The sequence below is a fragment of the Erithacus rubecula genome (assembly GCF_903797595.1).
Source record: "Erithacus rubecula genome assembly, chromosome: 24".
NCBI classification, from domain to species: domain Eukaryota; kingdom Metazoa; phylum Chordata; class Aves; order Passeriformes; family Muscicapidae; genus Erithacus; species Erithacus rubecula.
The window spans coordinates 7,190,295-7,211,942 of NC_136676.1; the positions used below are offsets into that span (position 1 = coordinate 7,190,295).

The following is a 21,648-nucleotide window of genomic DNA, read 5'->3' on the forward strand; positions in this document are numbered from 1 at the left end:
TTGGCAGTCTCCTCAGCCATGTGCAGAGGAAGACAGACACTACTTTTTCTGTCTATCTGCTACACTTATCATGTCACAGAGTGTTTGTGACACTGGGCTGGAATGGTGCTGGCTTGGAAGTTTGAAGGAATATCTCAATGGCCAGGGAGACAGAGAGGCTCTCACTGTCTGTCACTGACTTTGTGATGGGAGCAGCTTGTGTTCAGGAGCTTATATTAAAAAAACCTGCAAGCTGTATCTGCCTTCCCAAAGAATTGAGTTTCTTGTGACACAACATCTGATCTGATTGAGTTTAGGTCTTGAAGACTGTGAACCACTTTGTGTTTGATATTTTTGATTCTTTTAAAGTTTTTTTTTTCAGTAGTCCTGGCACCTCTACACAAAGCACAAAGTGTCCTGTGTTTTACGAAATCTAATTTCTCTCTGCACCCTCTTCCCACAAGGTGTTGCTGCTTCCTGTTTAAAAATTACATTAGAACTGTGGGTTACAACAACAAAAGGTCAGGGTGGTTCAGAACCAACTGGAGCATTTCTAAAGCAGGAATGAAGCAACAGCCAAACTGATGATCTTGCCAGTAATGCCAGTGTAAGATGCCCACTCCTGTGAGTCACAGCAATAAATCCTGGGTACCCCTTCTGAGCTTGCTTCCTTCATCTCCTGCTGTTGCCACCACATTTTGGTCTATTTCTTAAATTTATACCTTTTAAATATTTCCTTTTGTAAAATTGAACTCAGTGTTCTAATGCTGTATTGGAAGTACCTATAATTGATATACATACTTCCTAATTCTTGAAGAGGTAACAAAAAAAAGGCACACTTGTAAGCCTTTGGAGTAGCACAGGTCCTGTGCTTCTGGGGTTGATTGAAGAGAAAGTATAAAAACTTTTTGGGCAAGAGACAATAATTAAATTTCTAGTATTTTAGATCAATGCCATCTCTACTACTTCTCCTCTTGTTCTGGAGGAGTAATTCCTTCTCTCCAGTTTGTACTTTTGCCAAGAGGTGTCAAAACTGCTTAAAAAAAAAGCTTAAAGAAAGCTTGAATTTGATTAATATAGAGAAACAAGACTTTGCCTGACTGATAATAAAACTGATAAATGACATTTGAATTACTTGTAGCAGTAATTTATTACATAAAGTATCTTTTATTTGACATGCGATTAGTTGCTGGAAGCATCACTCAATCTGACTAGTTTAAACATGCTCTAAAATGAACCCCCAGTAAAAAAACTGGGCTGTCTGCTATTGGTGTTATGAAATACACTAATCCAGCAGTGAGGACAAAAATCTGACTTTAAATATTTAAATGATTAATTTGTTGTTATTTTGTTTTGGTTTTTTTTTAACCTTTCTAACCCATATAATTACTCAGGGGAGTTTCTGAGCAAGGTGTGCAAAGCTGCATGCTTATCATCCAGGTATTGTCTGTGTTGTTCCCCATGGTATTTGTGGGCTCCATTTATGGGGGCTTGTGCAGATTTTACACCTGCTTAAAAATCAGCTCCAGTGACTTTTTTCTTGCCATTTGGATCTTCTTTTCCCATCCTCCTGTCTTCATTATGTGGAAGTCTGTAGAATACACACTGTTTCCTCTTACAATTAAAAATGGTAACTAGAATCCAAACTCTTTTTTTCCCCCAACATCTTTCCATGGATTCACTGTTTTCTTTTGGAAAATCACCTCTTCCAGCATCAGTTTCTACAGTTTTAAATGCAGATACTAGTGAAGCTGACCTTAAGTTGGATGCACAAGGCCTAATTAGCTACTGTTAATTCTTAGTGAATTTAATAGTGAAGTTAATTCTTAGGTGAATGGGGATCTTAAAAATAGTGTTTATTCTGGAAATGCAATTTACAGTGACTGCTGGGGATATTAAATATACTTAGTGAAAACACAGATTTATACCTGGAGAAAACATCTGTGTCCCTTCCATTTGACTTTTGAAGGTCCTTAGTAGAATGGTTTATTTCTTCTGCAGTGCCTAAAGTAACTAGGCTGTCAGTGCTTTTTCACTTTATCTGAATGCTGTTTGTTTTACAAGTGGAGAAATTGAAGATACACAAGTGGTGTGAGCATGGAGCTTAAAACGGAGAAACTCAGAGAATTGCAGACAAGAAGGAAGGCTGAGTGTGGATTTTAGGCAGAGCTGTGACATTCTTTGTAACATTGTGAAGTTGCTGTGGTCAGTGCAGAGCCTTTACTGCACTGCTCACTTGCTCACTTCTTCTCTCCCCCCCCCCACAATTTTTTTTTTTTTTTTTTTTTTGGTCACAAGACAGATTTCACACATCTCTAAAATGAGTAAAATGGCATTTCAGCTTCTTGTCTTTATAGACTCTCTGAACTTTAGGAAAGATCATTCTGGTCCCTTTTCATTAATAATGAAAACCAGGGGGCAATAAAATGTTCTTAGCTGAAGCATTATAGGAATGGAGGGAGAGATGAGTGAGGTGAAAGGGCAAAGCAGATGGATTCCTACAGGTGTGTCTCCTTCCTGCTCGGAGGTCAGTGCACTGGGAGGGAGTTTGGGACAGCCCATCAAGGACAGCCATGGGCAGGATTCACAGACCCCTGAGATACTAACCCTGTGCAACAGCAGCTCAGCCTGGAGCAGATTGTCTTGTCACTGAAGGATATTTTTAGTCAGAACTTCAGGGGAGAGGACTGGACAACCAAGAGACTTCATATCCCAGAAGTGTCAGTGGGGGCACAGCACACAGGGGAAGGGGGGATAGGGGGCTGGGCTCACAGCAAGATTAGTGAGAGATCATTTTAAATCCTGACATGTACACAGCCAGTTACTGCAGTTTGGCTGACGTGTGTTAACTCATTAAGTGAAAAAGTTATGATAATTTGATCATGTGCCTAAGCTCCAAAACTGCAACTGCAGCAACCCAAAATACTCCTGGTGACAGTATTCACCAGTTCTGACAGAGATGCCTTAATTTGTTGAGATTCTGGTCAGAGGATGATTTCAGGAGCTGTGTTCTAAAATGTAGCAAGAATCTCTCAGTGCCAGTATTTGGGAGTCATACCCAAATACTCTAGACCCTGAGTGCTGGGATTGGGGCTGACTTTTGGAATGAAATGCCTGTGGAAGAATTCAGCAACAAGCAAAATGGCAATATGTGAGCAAAGCAGATAGGAGACCAGAGGCCACCATTTCAGCCAGCTGAGCCTCCTAAACTGAGACTTTGGAGAGCATAATGCATTTATGAGGCATTGTAGTCACATATACATTTGGAGACCACACCAGCCTTCCATCTCGTCAGCTCTGCCCACATCCTGCCATTGAACTTTAGGCAGATCATTCTGCATCCTCTTTGTTATTGAAGAGCCCCGGGGGCAGTGCAAGGCTCGTTCAGGGAGCTGCGAGGGAGGTGACAGGATAAGACTGGTGGAAAACTACAGGTATCTCTGATTCTGCAAAGGAGCAGGGCATACCATAGCTCTGCTTTCCTCTCTGGAGCCTCTGAGCTTCTGTGCACTATTGTGTGTTAAATATCTCAAGCTTTTATCTGCTTCTTTACCTCTCTCTGTAGATATTTAATTGCATATTTTCTTTCTGCTCTTTATGTGTGCTTTGGTCCCTGTTTGTAATTTAAGCTTGAAAGACACTGGATCCTTCCTCATTGAAATGGTCCATAACTGCTGACACAGTTTTCATAAAGCCATTTATTGTCCTGATATATTTCTCTTCTTTCCTAAACCACTCCCTTCTTTCCTTTCTCCTGCACCCTTCTGGTCTCTGGCTATATCCCCATTTTCAAAAAGTATGATAGTGGAGAACAGTAGGTGTTCAGGTAAGGAGTTAACCTTAGCTAGTACCAGCCCCAGAGACAGTTACCTGGCTTTAGAGTGCATTCTACAAGGAAAGAGTTGGGCAAAACAGGATGGACTCTCTTGGGTCTTGATGGACCCTCTTTAATTGCTGCTGTGATTTCTCTCCCTGTGACTCTACAAAGGCCAGAGTCCATGCCAGATGCTTAAATGTCCTCAGCCAAAGGCCTGCACACTGTGTGCTAATCATACTCTTTTCTCTGATAAAATGGATGGACAAAAATGATGTCACCTGCCGTTCTGACTGTGGTTATTTCTTGATTCTGACCTTTAGGTCCCCCTGGCTCCAGATGGCGAGATTATGGGGCTTTGGCTATCATCATGGCAGGAATTGCCTTTGGGTTCCACCAGCTCTACAAGGTAAAATGGCCCTTGCCACTCCCACACTGCACTTTGAGAGAAACATGTTGTGCTGCTTGTGTCCAAGTGATCATGTTGGTTCCAAGCTGGTGCAGCATCTCTGTTCTCACTGCCATTGGTGCATTTGAGAAACATAGACACTTAACATGAAAATGCAGTCAAAAAGTGGCAAACAAACAAAACTAGTTTTTAGCTGTGGATCTCAAACTACTAGAAATCATGTCATTTCCATTGTGCATGCTCTTGTTGAAGCATATTCCATTCCTAGGATGAGTTTGCAGCAGGTTCCATGGTGGCTGGAGGAGAGTTGTGAGGCAGATTTCTGACTTAGGAACTGGTTTTCAGCACCCTGACAAATGTAATCATAAAACTCTTTTTCTGCAACTTCTTTTAACAATTGCTGTAGAGGGAATTTCTTTTCTCACCAGATGTGTGGATAAAAGATCACTAATAAAGGCTGAGATTTGGGGGGTGGGATTTGAGGATGTTTCAGGTAGATTAGAAATAACACTTTGCACATCCCTACTTCCTGAAAAAGTTTGTGTACCCCATGCAGAAATACCTGGTCCCTCTTATCATGGGAGGCAAAGAAGACAGGAAACAACTTCAGAGGATTGAGTCAAACATTTCTGAGATGAGTGGCAGTGTGACACAGACAGGTAAAGATTAATGACTCCATCAATTCACCCCTCAAAGCTTTTCTCTCTGTATCCTCCATTCTGCCAAGACCCCCACCCTTTTCTTTCCCTCCATCTCCACTTTATGTGGTGACTTCATTTATCTGCTCTGAGAATCTGTTCACATTTGCAAATGAAGCCGCCGTCATTTCGGTTTAATTTGAAATTGCTTGTTTACTGTCGGCACGGCCTCAATTAATTATGTTTTTACGGAAAGGCTCCCAACCTCAGAATATTAATAAGGGGAATAAAATGACAGCCTTTCGGAGGGCTGTAAAGTTCATTTTTAATTTCTGCTTCTCTGATGTTTTCAGGGGCTTTTTTTTTTTTGGTGGTTTATCCCCACCTTCCATCTGAAAACCCGAGGAAGGGTCAGGAGAGTCTGTAATTACTGTGCCTCTCTGACCTCAGCCACCTTCTATGTTATTGACTCTATAGGGTATCTGTTCATTACCCAACGCCCTAATGATGGTCTGGATTAGCTGTTACCTGTCATACCAATGCAGCTTTAAATTTTATTTATTTTATCAGCTTGTTTACTTCCTGGAATCTTCGGATAAAGTGTCAAAGTAGAAAAAGTTCTACAGCTGGAGTCCAGCAGAAGTTCTTCAGTGTTTTCTGGGGTGTAGGAAGGAAATACAAGGTGCTCTCTTGAAATAAAAGAGGAAAAGTGTCAAGTGTATTCAGTTGGGATTAAAAAAACCTATGATTTTCAGCAGTAAGTTTATTAAAGATATTTGGGTTGGAGGAGCTGGTAGGTTGAGAATGGGAGGATGCTAATTACACTTTTCAATGAAGAGTGAGAGGAAAAGCATCTCTCATTTCTCATGATACCCTAAGGTCAATCCTGAGAGCATCCTCTTCCCAGACTGGAGCTAGCCCCAGTGTTTGCCTGCAAGAGCCCTGAGATAGATAAATGATACAAACATTGTGTAAGTTCAGGGAGATGTACAAATCATAAACCAATATAATTAAAAGGGAGAGGTTTTAGACGGATATACTGTGGGCTATAGACATCTATACAATGGAAAGATAAACTAGAAATACTGGAGGTTAGATGCAGTGCAGGTAGATTACCCATAGTGCAAATAAATCATATGGATTAAAGTGAGCAGGCGGGCATAGATAAATTAAATATAGTAGAAATAGAGGCATCTTTGTAGCTAGACAGCAGGGAAGGCGTGGGTGAGTGTGTGTGTATGGGGATGTAGCTCAGTTTAACTCTTCTGCCTTCTCCCTTGCAGTGACTCAGTTACAGACAACCTTAGCAGCTGTCCAAGAGCTGCTCATCCAGCAGCAACAGAAAATCCAAGAGCTCACCCAGGAACTGGCTGCTTCTAAGGTACCAACTTCCAGCTCTTCACCTGTAGAGCATCAGCAGTTTTGGAGCATGCATGGCTTCTTTTGTGGGTACATGGAAAGCACCTGTTGGGTTCACAAGCCAGCCATCAGCTCTGCCATAGCCCCACACAGTTTCTCTGCATCTCACTTCTTCATGGCTGGTGTGATTAGAGCACTGGATATCAGTTGGGTACTCACTGAAATATATCTGATTTCAGAGGGAGCTTCACTGTGTAGTTTTAGATGAAGCTCTTGTGTCTGAGGTCTCAGACCTGTTCTCAGCTCTATATCTGCTGTTGCTGCATTTTAGATAAAATTATTGTGGAGTTAGACTAAAAGAGGCAGACACTTGTGCAGAGAATATTTTTTGTGTATGTAATATGTAATTTTACAGGTTTGTATTTCTCCTGTACTCTGTACATCCTGTTCAGCCAAGCATACACTTGAAACATTGTATTTAAGTCACTTGTTCAGATCCACATGACGGCCAAGCATTGTGCTATTTGGGTTCTTGTTTCAATGGTTTGGGTCAGCTGAGTGTAGCAGGTGGCCCCATTACAGCCCTGGTAATGACACACAGTGACCCGTTCCCCTTGACTCTTGACTTTGGCCATAAAAGCATCAACTCTGACTAGTTTGTGTTGTTACATGTGTAAATAAAGTAACCACTTTTAACAAAAATTTATTTTCTTTCTGGCAGTGAGGATTAGTGCTTTACTCCTTGGCCCAAGCATTCTGTCAGCCAGTAACTGTTGACATGAGGCAGGGTGAATGTGAAGCCATCACATGGAGATGGAGTCACTAACTGGGATTGTTCAAGGCCCAGATTGTTCACAGTTATTGTGTGGAATCTCTGGACAGGGAGATTTTCCTGTGAAGTCCTTTAGGCAATGTTCCAGCCCTTTACCTGCAGCAGGAGCAGTTACCTCCCCTGGCACGTCAATGTGACACAGATCCTTTGATGGTGTTGACTGGTGGGGCACAGCTGACTCTGTGCAGGAGGAATCCCTCAGTGGCACAGCTGTAAATGCAGCCATGAAAGCCACTTTATGGTCACAACACTCTGCTTCAATTTTCCTTGGGAACTGTGGCCTGACAGTGGCCTGGAGCCAGTCCGGAAATTGGAAAACTGTTTTCAGGTCTTAAGTGTTAAGATTAAGAACACATGTTGAGCTTTAAGAAGGAAAAAGGCCATAAGTCTTGGTGGTTTAGAGAGTCTTGAAGAAATTTTCCTTCCCCCATCTCTACCCCCTGCACTGAAATGGTAGCACACATTGTTATGATATCTAAACCTCATGTGTACAAAGAAAAACTTGGGCAACCCCACAAACCAAAGAATAAAAGCTGTGTTTTCTCAGCTGTAATGTAAGTTTTTATATCTGCTTTTCAAACTCCTACTGGCATGCTGTAAAAAATTAAAAAGAGGGACTTTAAGTAATTAAAAAACGTACATAAAAATTCAAGGCTTGAATTTTCTACAACAGATTTTAAAGAGACTGGCTAAAAAGCCCCAGATGTCAGATTTTATTTCTAAATCCTAGGCATCTGGCACCATATGTGTTTTGGAAATTTGAGTCCTTTGCCGGCCAGCGAGTGGAAATCACTCCCTTGTTAATGTGCTGCTGCAGCTTTCAAGGTCTTAGAAAGCCAGAACAGTGGCTCCTGGATTCCTGCTGTCTGAGGCTGGAGTGTGGATCCTGAGGGAAGGCATCTGGGACAGCACAGCTACTGCAGCCCAGCCCAGCCCTCACTTGCAGAGCTGCCTGCAGGGCCACTCTGCACCAGCTCAGGGCTGCTCAAGAGCAGGAGCCAGCAGTTCTGGCTACAGCTACTGGGAACTGCTGAGGAGAAGTTTGTAGTTATTCCAATTCTGGCTTTCTTTGGTGAGGAATTTAGTAGAACTAGTGATACTCCCCAGTGTGTTTGTTCCTAATGGCTTTTAGCAGAAATGACTATGGGGTGTGCATGAGTGTTCTTTGGTCTCATGGCTACAGGAATTACTGGAGCAAAAAGGTGAGAGACCGTGATCTGTGTTTAGAAAAATCCCACGTTCTCAAAAGGGTTAAAAGAAAGAGTGCAGAAAGTACTGCACCATGTTATCCTCAGTTACTTATTCTCATTTCTGCCTGATCTCCCATGGCAATTCTGATGCAATTCTGACAGCAGCTGTACCAGGCTTCCATGAGTTACTTATCATCTTTCCCCACAAAACTGCATTCATTGCCTTGAAATATCCAAGAGATAGTGCCTAGTCCAGCTGCTTCTGGAGATACCACCTGGTAACTCAAGCACAGATCTCATTCTTCAGATCAAGTAGGGAAAATATTTGCAACTTTCAAGTATGTATTTATCAGCCCACCTCTAAGTACTAGGGAGTGCACATAATTGATTCTTTAATGATTTAGGAGAAACGAACAAATGGTTTTAAAACAGTTGCTAATATATAATATTGGAATCTGTTGCCTCAGCTAAGTTCAGTCACATGAAGGAGTAAAGGACCTGATTCGGTGCAACTCCCACTGCGGATCAGAATCCTAGTTCTAGTTCTAGTTCTTGTCTAGAAATCATTCACTAGGTCAGTGCCAAATGATTTGGTTTATCTCTCTGTGTATTGTTCTCTGATATGTTGGTAGAAAACATCCAGTGTGGGCCCAGCTGTGCCTGAATTCTCACAAGTGCTGACCTCCTGAAAAAAGAAATGTCCCCTTGAGATGCTTTAGCAGTGGTTGTGCATGGGAGGCAAGATTGGAGACAGGATTAATTAGTCTCCCAAACACAAAGCAAATATTGAATAGTCTTGGCACCTTGAGATATTTATTGTTTCTGGTCATCGTGGGGATTTGTTCAAGCACTTTTTAGTGTGGAAGTTGTTATGCTTAGATCTGAGAGATTTTCAGTGATAGAGCTTATGTATGTTATCCACAGGACTTGAAATTCCCAGATAGGAGCAGAACAACAATGTAGGGAAAAGTGGCATTGGTGAACTGTCTTCCAGTTCAGACATTGATCTTTATGTCTTGTTTTTCATGTTCTAGGCCACAACTTCCACCAATTGGATTCTGGAATCGCAGAATATTAACGAATTGAAATCTGAGATCTACTCTTTGAAAGGACTCCTCCTGAACAGGTATGGATGCAATACAGGAGCAGACTCTAGTGGGGGAGTGCTGCTCTCTGGGATTCCCTCAGTCATGGAGAGGAAAGGCATTTCCAACAGGAACTACCTCTGTGTCCTGTTACTGCTATTTTCATCATACCATTTTGCACTTCACTATCACTTTCTGTTTGCAGGTCTCAAAATGTTTTTCAAACTGGCCTTAAATCACAGTGTGCTTTAGGGAATTGATAAGATTTTTCCTTTTTGTTTGCTCTACTCCCACAGTCAGCCTTTCATCTAGTTGGAGGAACTGAGTGCACCTGTGTTCTGTTTTAGAAACTCCCTTGTGGGTGCAGTTCAGCTGCCTTACTCATGGTTAGGGCATGGCCAGGATGAGTCGTGGCACAGCAGAGCACTCCCAGAGGATGGGGTGAGCTCAGCCCAGTTCTGCAGGGGCTGCTGGTGGCAGCAGAGCAGGGGAGGTGAGAGCAGCTCCTGTTCCCATTGGAGGCTCAGGGAGGCAGTGCTGAGTGTGAGCACTCAGAGCAGGAGAGCAGGAGAGCAGCCAGCCTTCCTCTGCTCTTGGCACTTGGCAGCTCACCTGAGGGCCATGAGGACCCCCTGGCTCACAACCTTTGCAGACCTTGATCTGACACCTCTTGGTACTCCCACTTGCATGGATGCATGGCAGTACTACTTCAGACATGCTTCTGTGCTTTGCCCTTGATGATGGATGGTTCTCTGAGGGCACCAGTGCTCCCCTTGCTCTTGTGATTGTTCTGTTTGGCACTTGGAGTCTCCTCTTAGTACTGGGCATTAGCCTGCTAATATCATTCCCTTAAAATCCACCAGGAAAGGACTTGGGCCAGCTTTCCAGCTGGTGCAAGCTGGTATGACTGCACTCAAGTCAGAGGAGCTGAAGCAGTTTGTGGCAGCCTGGCCCAAGCATGTAAAGTGTGTGCTGGGACTGGGGTGAGGCTCTGGATTGCAGTGAGCCAGAATGCAATAGTGTTGTAGCACAGGTGCTGGAACTCTCTGGCTCAGGCACCTGCTGTGTCTGACTTCTCGCTCCAGTGGGAATTTTCTGTACCAATTAATTACTGATTGTCTTATAAAGGGACACCCATGTCTTTTCACTGGCAGCATACCAGTGCTAGCTTACTTTGTGAAATTGGCCAAATCAGATCATTTTAGTGTTTCAGACTGCCCAGCTGGGATATTTTCCTTGTGTACAGGCTCAATTGCTGAGCGCTTGCAAAGCGCTTTGAGAATCTCTCTGGAGAAGTGAAGTGGCCTCGGTTTTGCTCATTTATGGCAAAGAACTCGCAGTTTCGCTCTTGCTGAAACCCCTCAGTATTTATAATGAAAGCCCCTTTCTCGCCTTTTCTTTCGCTGTGCTCCCAAGGAGGCAGTTCCCTCCCTCCCCTTCAGCCCCCAAGATCCCGTCGTGGCAGATCCCGGTGAAGCCGAGCTCCCCCTCCAGCGCTGCCGTCGCCAACCACAACAGCAGCAGCGACATCTCCCCGGTCAGCAACGAGTCGAGCTCGGCGTCGCCGGTGAAGGAGAGCCACGGCCCCGAGGGCGGCCAGGGCGGCTGCGTCCTGCTGGGCCCCGAGCCGGGCGCGGCCGCCGGCGGGCAGGTGCGCATGGAGGTGCAGGGCGAGGAGGAGAAGCGCCAGAGCAAGGGCCTCGAGGAGGAGGAGGACGAGGAGGAGGAGGAGGAGGATGATGATGTCAGCCACGTGGACGAGGAGGAGTGTCTGGGAGTGCAGAGCGAGGACCGGCGAGGAGGGGACGGGCAGATCAACGAGCAGGTGGAGAAGCTGCGGCGGCCCGAGGGGGCCAGCAACGAGAGCGAGATTGACTGAGGCGCCGGCGGCGGCTGCTGCTGCTGCTGCTGCACATCCTGCCCCTGCTCACTGCCCCGGTGCCTCCCCCGCTGGGTGGAGGGAGTTCCCCCATTCCCTGCAGTGATTCTCCCTTGATTGACCTTGAGCAAGGTCCTGATTGCTTGGTGAACAACACGATTGCCCTGTTCCACCACAGGGCTTTGCAGTCTTGCAGTGGCTTCTCGCCCCTCCAGCCCCTCCTCCCGTGAGCTGGGGTCACTGCTAGGCTGCCAGACCCGTGGCCTTACATGCCCAGCTCCAGAATAACCCCTCCTTCAGGAGCAGTTGGCCTCTTCTGCATCCTAGAGCCCTTCTATCCAGTTTCAGAAACCAGTCTGTCCTGAGCTCCTTGATTTCACAAGCCTTTAATCCCACATAAGGCCCAAACCAGTTCTCTGTTTCCCAAAATAACCCTGTTTTATTTCTCAAACTACTTGATACTCTGTTGGAAAAAAAAAAAAAAAAAGAAAAAAAAAAGCATTTTAACCTCAAATTCTTCACCAGACCTCAGTCTTGGCTCTTCCAAACCTTATGCCAAGCCTTTAATTGCTGAAACTACCTAGCATGTCAAAACACTAAATTTCTGTGGGGTCCAACAAATGCTGTTTCCACCCCACGTGCTTACATTCATCAGAGTGGGTCTGTTGGTAGGGACCAAGTCCAGGTGTCATGGCCACCATAAAATCCATGAGAACAGGTGGCTTTGTTGATGATTGCTCCCCAGCAAAAGGCTTTAGAAAGACCTGACTCCACTCATCCCAATTATTATCCTTCCTCCTCCAAAGACAAGGAGCTCACATCATTTTTTGACATCTTATATTTTATTTATAGCCGCCCTGAATGAATGAATGAATGAATGGGGTGAAATCAGATGCTGAAATAGTTGGTTAATTCTGAATATTTGCAATGGTTTTTAGCTTTTTTTTCTCCCTAAATGAGAAGGAAAATGATCATAAATGGTACCTACTTCAGCAAAACAGTCTGTCTAGCAGAGAGAACAGCTCCAGTTCTGAGGTTTAACCACTGGCCCTTCTTGCCCAGTCCAACCTGTTTTTTGCCCCATTGGGCTGTACACAAAGCAGTGAATTTTAAACCTCTCATTTGCAGCATTGTGTTTGCAGCTGGTAAATGGTGGTGTCCGATGATATTCACTGCATCAGAGCATCTTAGCAGAGCAATTCTTGTAACAACTGAGTCTCACTGTCCTCACCAAGCAAGTGTGCTTGTCTGTGTGATCATGTATAGATGCAAATATAAAATATGATTGTATATAATTGTAATAAATACGAGTTACCACTATTTAACACCAGGCTATTGCTGGATTACTGTGGCTCTTACTTTCGGGGGAAATGTGCATGTGAGGGGGTCGAGGGAGGGGAAGTGGATGGTTACAGGGATCTGGTCCTTTTAAAATGTTTTCCAGAGAGCCTTTGTGGCTGTTTCTGTTTGCCCCAGTCCCAGGCAGGAGGCAGAGGTGTGAGGGCAGGGCTCTGTCTCCAGCAGTGTGCAGTGCTGCCTTGTCTCTGGTGGTGTCCCCACCCCAGTGCAGCTCTGTGCCCCTGCTCCCAGCAGGAGCCCCTGCTGTCCTGCTCCTTCCCCCAGCAGCAGGAGGTGCTGAAGGGAGCCTGGGAGATGTCCATGGCCCTGGGGCTTATCTCCAGCAGGGAATGCTGTGCTGGGTCCCGTGACTGCTCTCACCCTGCCATCCCAGTGCAGCAGCCACCAAAGGAGATGCTGTGCAGCAAGTAAAGTGCAGCACTACAGTTCCATCATTGTTCAACAGAAGGATTTGGCTCCCTTCTGAAAAATGAGGGATTTGCTTGATTCCCAAGTATTTGGGTGTCTGGTACACAGTGACATTTTCCTGCTCGGGGGAGTGAAAGGGACCTTCATATTACTGTATTTAGACCTGCTGCTGAATGTGATGATTTCTCATGCCTTAAATGGACGAATATCTTCCCCAGGAGTGAGTGAGTGTGTGTGTGTCTCTCTCTCCCTCCCAGTCTCTCTCCTCTGTTTAACGTTCACAAAGAACGTCACGTTTAGCTAAAACAGGGCAAATTTGAAAGTGTTTAAAAAGAAAGGCTTTTCCTAAGTGATGACATTTGTCCAAGCCAAGAATCCTTGTGAAAAGAAAACACGACAACACAGGGGATGTGATGAAAAAGTATTGTCCTGCCTGTATACATTTTATATACATAGAAGGTTTTGAAAATAGAAAGTGCCTGGACAACAGCAGTTGGTGAAATGTGGAAAATATGTTGCTGAGGTATGTGCCTTGCAGAGTGACTTACAAGCATCCCTGCAGGTTCATTTTTCCCTCCTTTTCCTCCATGTTCAATTTATTTACCTCAGCATTTCTGGTGCAGAGGAAAAGGCAGGTTTCTTTAACTGCACTTTTCTGTCCATTAGTTTTTCTTATTACCTTACCACCTCTGTAGGTTTTCTGTATATTGTGCTACTTCTAAAGTTTTTTCTTTCTCCAACCTGATGAATCCCAGAAATCCCCATCAAGGCCATTGTTGCTCAAAACATGTAACTCTGGCTGTTAATGGGGTGTCTGTGTATTTTGTTGAAGAGATCCAAGCAGACAATTTGGAAGAAGCCAGACCTTCTAACCTGCAGGTACAGTCAGGAATCACAAGTTTTGTTCCTCTGTGTCATGTTCCTTCTCTTTCCAGCATAGCAACAGTTGCAGGAAGAGGATTTTGGTCCTTGTAGCCTGACTACTAACTCATAATTTTTTTCTTCTTTTTTTTTTTTTGCTAGAAACAAGCAGCTTAGCTCAGCTGCCCTGTGAAATGCTCACCCCACTGGCAGTGGGTTCCTAACATAGTTTCTATAGGACATTAATAGCATATAAAAACCAGGGGAAGACACTGTGGACAGTGTCATCTGCTTCCATTTCAGGGAATGCCTGTGACCCTGTGCTTTCTCATAGAGGCAATGTCAGACTGGAACTTCCCAGTAATTTGAGAATATAAAAACTCCCCTTTCAATAGCTGCAAGAGAAATGTGGGAGGAGAGGGTTAAGAGAGATGTCTCCTGATATCTCCCTCCAACCTTCCTTACCCTCAGATGTTCCAAATTGGTCCCACATGAATCTTTGTCAAAAGCAGGAAGAATCTTAGTTTTATTGTCTTTTGTGTGTTGGTGACATAACCAAACAAAGCAAAGTGTTTGGCATCAGAAGGAAGAGGATGGCTTTGCTTGTAAGTGTGCCTCGGATTTCACACATGATGGTGGAAATACTGCCTAACAGACCCAGGGCTGTGACACAGACAGCTGCTGGGAAAGCCACCTTTGGGAAGCAGAGTTCCCAGCCCCGTGAGCTCTGTGCCCTGGCCTGGTCAGCTGTGGGTCTGAGTGCAGCACCAGCCTGCTCTCACTCCTGGCCCTTGCTGCAGCTCAGCTTCTTCTGGCAAGTCCACACTCTTTATGTTCTCTCCAATTCTATCTTTGGCAGAGGGCAGGAAGGTTTGGCAGAAGGTCCATGCTGGGAAAAGCTGTGGTGTGTGTTGGAGTGAAAGGGAGAAGGCAAAGCCCAGGTGGTGTCTGCTCCTGGCTGGGGAAAGCCAGGGCTCAGGCAGCGTGGCCACAGCAGCATTTTGTTGCAAACCTGTTTTGTTAAGGTCTCCATGCTTGATTCAATCCTTCAGCAGCAGGCTATGGAGATCCAGGTGTTTTCCAGGGCCTTGACACAGGAAGCTTTGGTAGGTCCTTTCTGTGTGGTGGTGGTTTGTGTTAAGCACAAACTGTTGGTGGTTGGTGACCTGACACCAGAAATTGGTGATGAGCTTGAGCTGTGAGTTTTCCAGCCTCTCATACTACTGAGTGCTCTGCAAGTGCAAAGCAAAAGAAAGGCTTCATCTCCAGGGCTTGGAAACATAAATAAGGGGGTGCTGGAAGGTGAAAAGGGGAAATTATTTACCTAAGGCTACAGGAGAGAGCTTCCAGCTTTCTTAATTTTCCCTTTTATTGTCTCATCCCCAAACTATGCTGCTTCCTCAGGAGTCAGCCCAGATAGGCACCTTTGGAGCTGTGTCCACATTCTGTGCTGGTGAAAAGGTGCCTCTCACCACTGCTTACACTCTTAAAAAGAATATAAAAAATTGGAGATGTACTTAGGGTGAGTTTGGGGTAGCAGGGAAGAGGGAAGATGGACATCAGGGCCTGACTTCTCCACTTGCTGTGCAGTACAAGCTACACACTTTTAGACTGAGGGGCTGGCATGGTCTGTCCCAGATCAGGGAAAAAAATACCATCCCCAAAAGGGAGCAAGCACTAACCTAATAAAGGCACCAGCTGGACGAAGGGAAAACCATGTCTTTGGAGAAAAAAAAAAACAAAACAAAACCCAACCTCCTTTCTTTAGAAAAATAATATATTTCATCCAAATAAGGTAAAAATATTTGAAATGGGGCAGAAGTGAGCACTAGGCAGCATCTGTCAGGCCCTTTCTGAAAAGGGGAAGATTATTAAAACTCAATTACAATTTATTTCTGTAAAGTGTCTTTCAGGCTAAAAATCTCCCCAAATGCTTTGCAAGGACTGCTCAGGGATTACTTATAGTATGGAGCCTCCTAGAACAACACCCTGTTTTTGTACCAAGCCCTCCTTTTCTGCATCTGCTGAAGGAATTAATCCTTCAGGGTTTTGTTTCTTCTATGTTTGTGCAAATAACGAGAGATGTTTTATAGTGCTGGCTGCAAGAACAGCCTCAAGAGCAATAGGAGAGTGACACTGTATTTTTTATTGGTTTAGGTAGAATACTTGCTCTTCTTTGGGACTGTGTGTCTGTGTGAGAAGGTGGTTGGCTGATTCAGAGGATTGAGGAGCACAACTGCTGCTGTTGTTGCATTTCTCTTTCTCTGCCTGTGACTGTGCCAGTCCCTTTGCCTGGCCAGGCTGTTCTCTCCAGCATCCTGCTCGTGTCTGCCTTGCACCTTCCTCCTGTCCATCTCCTTCCTTTCCAGACTCCTTCCCTCACAGACTGCTGCACTTCATACCTCTGCTTCTACAGCTACTGATGAGGTTTTGTGTGTGTGCAGCTAGAGTAACACCTGTCTAAAATTAATTTCTTTAACTGATTTAATTAAACCAGAGCAAATTCTGGGGTGGACATTCTTCCATCTCTAAGCAGATTTGCTTTACTTATGCAGTTTCAACTTTGTGCATGCACTAAGGGCTGGTGCTAAATGCTGCAGCTTTCCTGTAAAGATGAATTATTCCTTGCTTTCTGCCCCATTCACTGTCAACAGCAGGTCCCATCTCTGCCTGTTTGCCTGCTTACCTGTCTGCTTTTTTCAGCAATATCAACACTTCCATGGCAGCAGTGGCAGGTTTTGGGTGTGAGATGGAGCCTGGGACTCCCTCTTGCTTCGACAGGCTCTTCTGTTTGCCAGGACAAGCCTGGTGCAGGCTGGAATTGGAATATCTCACTACTGCATCTCTTTCTTGCCTCCTTTCCCCCCAGCTGTAAAAACTGCAGGCAGAACCTGCTACTCTGTACAACAGTGGGGAGAGGGAGGTGTGGGGGTGCCCCTGGCAGTGGGTGTCCCCCCTTTGCTGTGGAGGGGCTGTGGCAGCCCTGGGACCCTCTGCACAGAGATGGGCAGGGACCCCCCAGGCAGAGCTGCAGCCCTGCTCCAGGACCTGGCTTGCAGGGGTGGCTCTGGATGAGGCTCTGAGCTCAGAGCAGGGCTCAGCTGGGCCCAGGCCAGTGCCAGCCACAGAGCTCTGGCCTTTGGGCACAGCCTGGCCCTGTCCTGGGGTCCCAGATGGATCCCAGCTGCAGCTGCCAGCAGCACTGGGGCTGGGGCAGGGGCTGCAGTTGCCTCTGCCCTGTGGGAAGGGAGGGAAGGGGGCAGGGAACAGCTCTGTCTGCCTGTCAGATAAATCTTCAGCTGTTTACTTAAATCCTCAGTGTTTCTTCATTTGTTTGTTTAAGAGTTTTCCTGCCAAAAAAGAGCAAAAGGAAGAAGGGAAGCTGCCTCTGCTGGCCACCCTTCCTCAGCTAGGACAGGCCTGGGACGCTTCATGGGCAGGGGCAGGACTGGGGCGAGGACAGCTCTGGGAACAGGGGGATGGAGCCTGGTCCACCTTGTGAGCAATGCCTGCCCCTCGTCAGGGAGAAGGGCCAGAGGGATCCAGTGAGCCCATTTCCCATCCAAGGACTTGTCATCCCTTCCAGCACCTCCTGCGCCTACAACTGCTCGCTGCCTATTTTCCCTCTTTTCCCTCACCCGTTTGGTAGGAATTGTTTTTTGGAGGTAGGAATTGTAGGTTTTGTCAGCTTTCAGGTACTGGTGGAATCTGTTCGAGACCCAGAGGGTGAGGGCTGGAGCCTGAGTGTTTGATTTCCATGTGCCAGTGTCTACCAGAGGACTCAAGGGCCCAGTTTTGGTCTTGACATTAGAACAAGCAGCCTTGCCTGGTGTCTGCTGCTTCCCAGGGCTCCCCAGGTGCAGGGCAGTGGCTGCAGGGCAGTGCACTACAAGGGCTTGGAATGAATGCAATAATGATACTTTGATTTGTTCAACTTGCAGCTTCTCCCACAACTTAGTCTTTCTTTTCTGAAGTCCAGTCAGAGTCCCACTGAGAAAAGGCAAGCTCCAGCAAAAGCTTTCCAGCAATGAATTGTGCTGTTCATGTCTCCTGTCCCCACCTGGAAACACAGCCATTTAAATATTCCACGTGCTGTGGGCAGAGCTCCAGTGAGAACCAACCTCTGGGCTCCAAGGTTGGATCAGGAGCATGTTCAGATAATGGCATCTGAAAACAGGATGGCTGGGAGCTGCAGCAGAGCAACGAGGGGGCTTTGAAAGAGAGGAGGCTAATCCTCTCTGCTGGTAAGAGGCAGCTGCTGCCAATGCAGGAGGCTTGGCAGGCACTGCTTTGCTGCTCCTGGGCTCTCTGGCCGTGGCACAAGGACCCAGCTGCTGTGCCTGGGGGGAGGGCAGAACAGGAACATTTTGCCATTCACTTGGGCAGGACAGGCACCCTGCAGTGCTGAGCAGGAATGGGTGCACAGACATGCAAACCCTGCTGCTGCAGCAGCAGCTGCTCTTCAGGGCACTGCAGCCAGCCAGGAGGGCAGCTGGAGCCGTGCTGACCCCGGGCACTGCTGTGGCCCCACGGTCACAGAACTTGGGGCAGGGTGCAGGGTGTGAGGCTCCCCCAGGCAGCTCCTGTGCACTGTAAGGTCTGGGCACACCAGGACTGGGGATGGGAGCAGTGACAGGACACAGAGGGTGAGCTCTCTGTGCTATCAACTGCTGGCAACATGCACTCCTTCCTTCTTTTTTTCCCCCAAAGTAACTTGCCTACTTCCTCATCCAAGATGGCATCTACTGCCTGTCCCACGGTGCAGGAATGCTGTGACCCTCCTCCAGTGTGGGAGTGCCAGGTCTGGAATAAACCCTGGGTAGGAGATGGGGGACTGGCTACATGGGGTGTAGAGGTTTTTAAGCCAATTCTGATCCTTCAGAGTCAGCCCTGCTGGAGAGCTGCCCCAGGGGCACAGTGCTGGCAGTGGGGCAGGCAGGACACGCTCCTGCTGGCCATCCTCATCCTCATCCCTGCATGCTGTGCTCAGGTTACTGCAGCCAGGCAGCAGTGGTGGGTGTTGGATGCCTGGCATGCAGCTTTGTGCTCTTGCTGAGTTCTGTCAGGTGTGTGGCTCTCAGCATTTTAGTGGGGTTTCTGCTCCTCACCCGTTCCATGCACACAGGACATTTCATTCTTGCTCATGTCTCGTTTGAGTGACAGTCAGACCTGTGTTAATTGGGAGCTTTGACTGTCACCAGAAGGCTTTGGGTGGGTTCCACCACAGACCCCAACCCAGCAGCCAGAGCCTGGAGACTGAAATAGGAAGGAAAAGTCCAAGTGGGAGCAGTCCCATCTCTGATCCCATGGCCCATTTATCAAGCTGTGGAACTGTCAGCATGAGCTCGTGCTCTCATGGTGTCTGCGTTGCAACTCAGATAAAACCCCAGGGCTGCAGAGAGAATTCCCTTTGCTGCAGGGAGAATGGAGCTGCAGCACCCCAAGCACCCCCCTGCCCCAGACCCTTACAAGCATAAACACCTCCTCAAGCAAGAAGACAACTTGATCACTTAAAACTTTGGGGTTTTTTTTCCAGTTTTTATTGAGTGAAAATGTCAAACCTTGCATCAGTCATGCAAAAAAAAAAAAAAATCAAATAAATAAAACACATATATTAAATTTCTAATAGCACTAAATTCAAGTGGAAAAATATTCAGTTCTTAATAACGCAGGTGCTGAAGAGACCAGATTCAAGTAAATCAGAGCACACCATCCTGTTTAGGGTGTTTTTTTTCACTTTCTGCATTTTTGTCTCAAAACCTATATATATATCTATATATCTATATATATGTATATACATATAGATATATACACACACACATATATATGTGCATACATATTATTTTTATATTTATATATATACACATACATATTTATAAAACATTAAAAAGAGCATTGGTGGTTCAAGCATTTATTTCCCCCCCTCCCCCATGGAAAGAAAAAAAAAAAAACAACAACAAAACAAAATAAAATTACACATTTAAAATTCAAAATGAGCTAGCAATGGCTTATAGTCCTAGTGTGCAATATGGATATTACAAAAGGCTAGAATCCTCCCTCATTGTCTTTTTTTTATTTTTGTTTTTTTAAAGTTGTATTTTTTTTTTTGCTACATTGGAAATTTTTTTTTTTAATTTTTTTTTTCCTTTACAAAATTCCTTCCACACAGACTTTAATCCAGTTGAGTTTGTGGCTAGAATGAACAATCTAGTCAAATAGTTTTTATTTAATTTTTTTGCTCTTCAGCAGTGAATGGTAGCAGAATCAGGAGGGTCCATCTCAAGGTTCATTATTGTTTGGTTTTTATCTTGTTTTGGACAAAACAGTTCCATTTCCTGTCTCCTCTCCCCTCCTTACAGAGTCAGTTGAATCTCCCTCTTTCTCTGGTCATTGTTTCTGCAGCCCCATTGACAGGAGAGCCAGGGGTGACCCAAGTGCCAAAGCTGCTCTGGGGGGTCCTTGTGCTCTCCAGGCCCTTGTTCAGAAAAGCTCTTAAGCTCGGGCTTAAACCTGGGCCCACTCAGTCTCATGTGCTTAAGGGTTTTGCTGAATTAAAGCCTGAACGTGGCAGAATAAAAGTTCGGGTTCCACTTTCTTTTGTTGTTGTTGCAAACAGAGACAGTGTAAGAGTCAGAGGGGCAGGAGTGGGAGAAGGATGGATGGGCTCAGGCTGCCCAGGGCCCCTGGCCCTCTCAGGGATCACCTCTGCAGCAGCCTGGGGACAGAACTCTCATTCCTGCCCCAGCTCCTGGAGCAGAGGTGACAGAAGTTTGGGAGAAGGGCTGAGATGCTGGGGAGAAGTGGGTGCCTGGGGAGAACATGGTGTGCATAGATAAACTGGGGCCCTCTGGCACACTCAGCCCACGGGACAGGCTGGTCCTGCTGTGCCAGGGCTCCTGGCCAGCTCCCCTGAGCCCTGCTCACACTCTGCCTCCCAGCTGGGATGTGCCAGCAGAGCTCCAACAGCCCCACGTGCCCCAGAGGGCTCAGTCCTGCCCCACACTCACTGACGTCCTCTTGATTTTGGCTGTACAAAAGAATCACATCTGCTCTGCAAGATGTGGCTTGTGTTAATCTAAGGATTCCTCCTGGAGCCCATCACCATACTATCTAAGTAGCTGAACACAGGGAAAATGTACAAGTACAGAACCTGCAGCAAATGCTAGTAAAGTAAAATCTTTTTGCCCCATCCCGTTTTGAGAAATCCCAGGGCATCATTCCATCACTCTGCCCCAGGAACGTGAGCTTCATTCTGTTCAAGAATGGGGTTGTGCTAGGAAACACACAGCTGAGGGCAGGGGATATACCAAACAAAACAAAAACAACAACAAAAAAAACCCCTATAAAAATAAAAGCCACACAAATAGCTGATAGAGTAAAAGAACTCCAAATAATTAAATAAACTACAAACTAGTGATAATATTTCATTTGCTTTCATTTGTTTCATCTCTACAAAATTCAAGTTAGAGTTCGGAATCGTGCAGGTCTGGTCAGTGCTGGGAGTGTGAAGTCAGCCTCAAACCACAGCATTAAGGCCCCCCCTCCCCTGCCACCCCTACAAACATACACTACATTGAAAGAGAGAAAAAAAAAAAAAAAAGGGAAAAAGGAGGAAAAAAAAAAAAGGAGAAAAAAAATTGCACACAATTAACCATATGTAAGGGCTATCCAGAAGGCAGGTGACACCTCCCCCTCCACCCCTTGGCATTGGTGGTTTCTCTTTTGTTCTATATATAGTAATAACCTTTACAGGAAAAATACTGTACAACTTTTTTTTTTCCTTTCCTTTTGAAACATTAGCTGAACATTCTGTCCCCACATTTACACAGCTGAGC

At 45.8% G+C, this 21,648-nt stretch overlaps 1 protein-coding gene across 1 annotated transcript in view; it reads left to right on the plus strand.

Annotated features, from left to right (window-relative positions):
• The window catches only part of PEX14 (peroxisomal biogenesis factor 14), a 69,314-nt gene extending 56,799 nt beyond the window's left edge, over positions 1–12,515 (plus strand). Inside the window, exons 5-9 of the mRNA XM_079326051.1 lie at positions 4,117–4,202; positions 4,759–4,861; positions 6,124–6,221; positions 9,256–9,347; positions 10,723–12,515. Coding sequence (XP_079182177.1) covers positions 4,117–4,202; positions 4,759–4,861; positions 6,124–6,221; positions 9,256–9,347; positions 10,723–11,185 — 842 coding nt within the window. The 3' untranslated portion in view covers positions 11,186–12,515. The remainder of the gene's footprint in view (positions 1–4,116; positions 4,203–4,758; positions 4,862–6,123; positions 6,222–9,255; positions 9,348–10,722) is intronic.
• Positions 12,516–21,648: the final 9,133 nt, after the last annotated feature.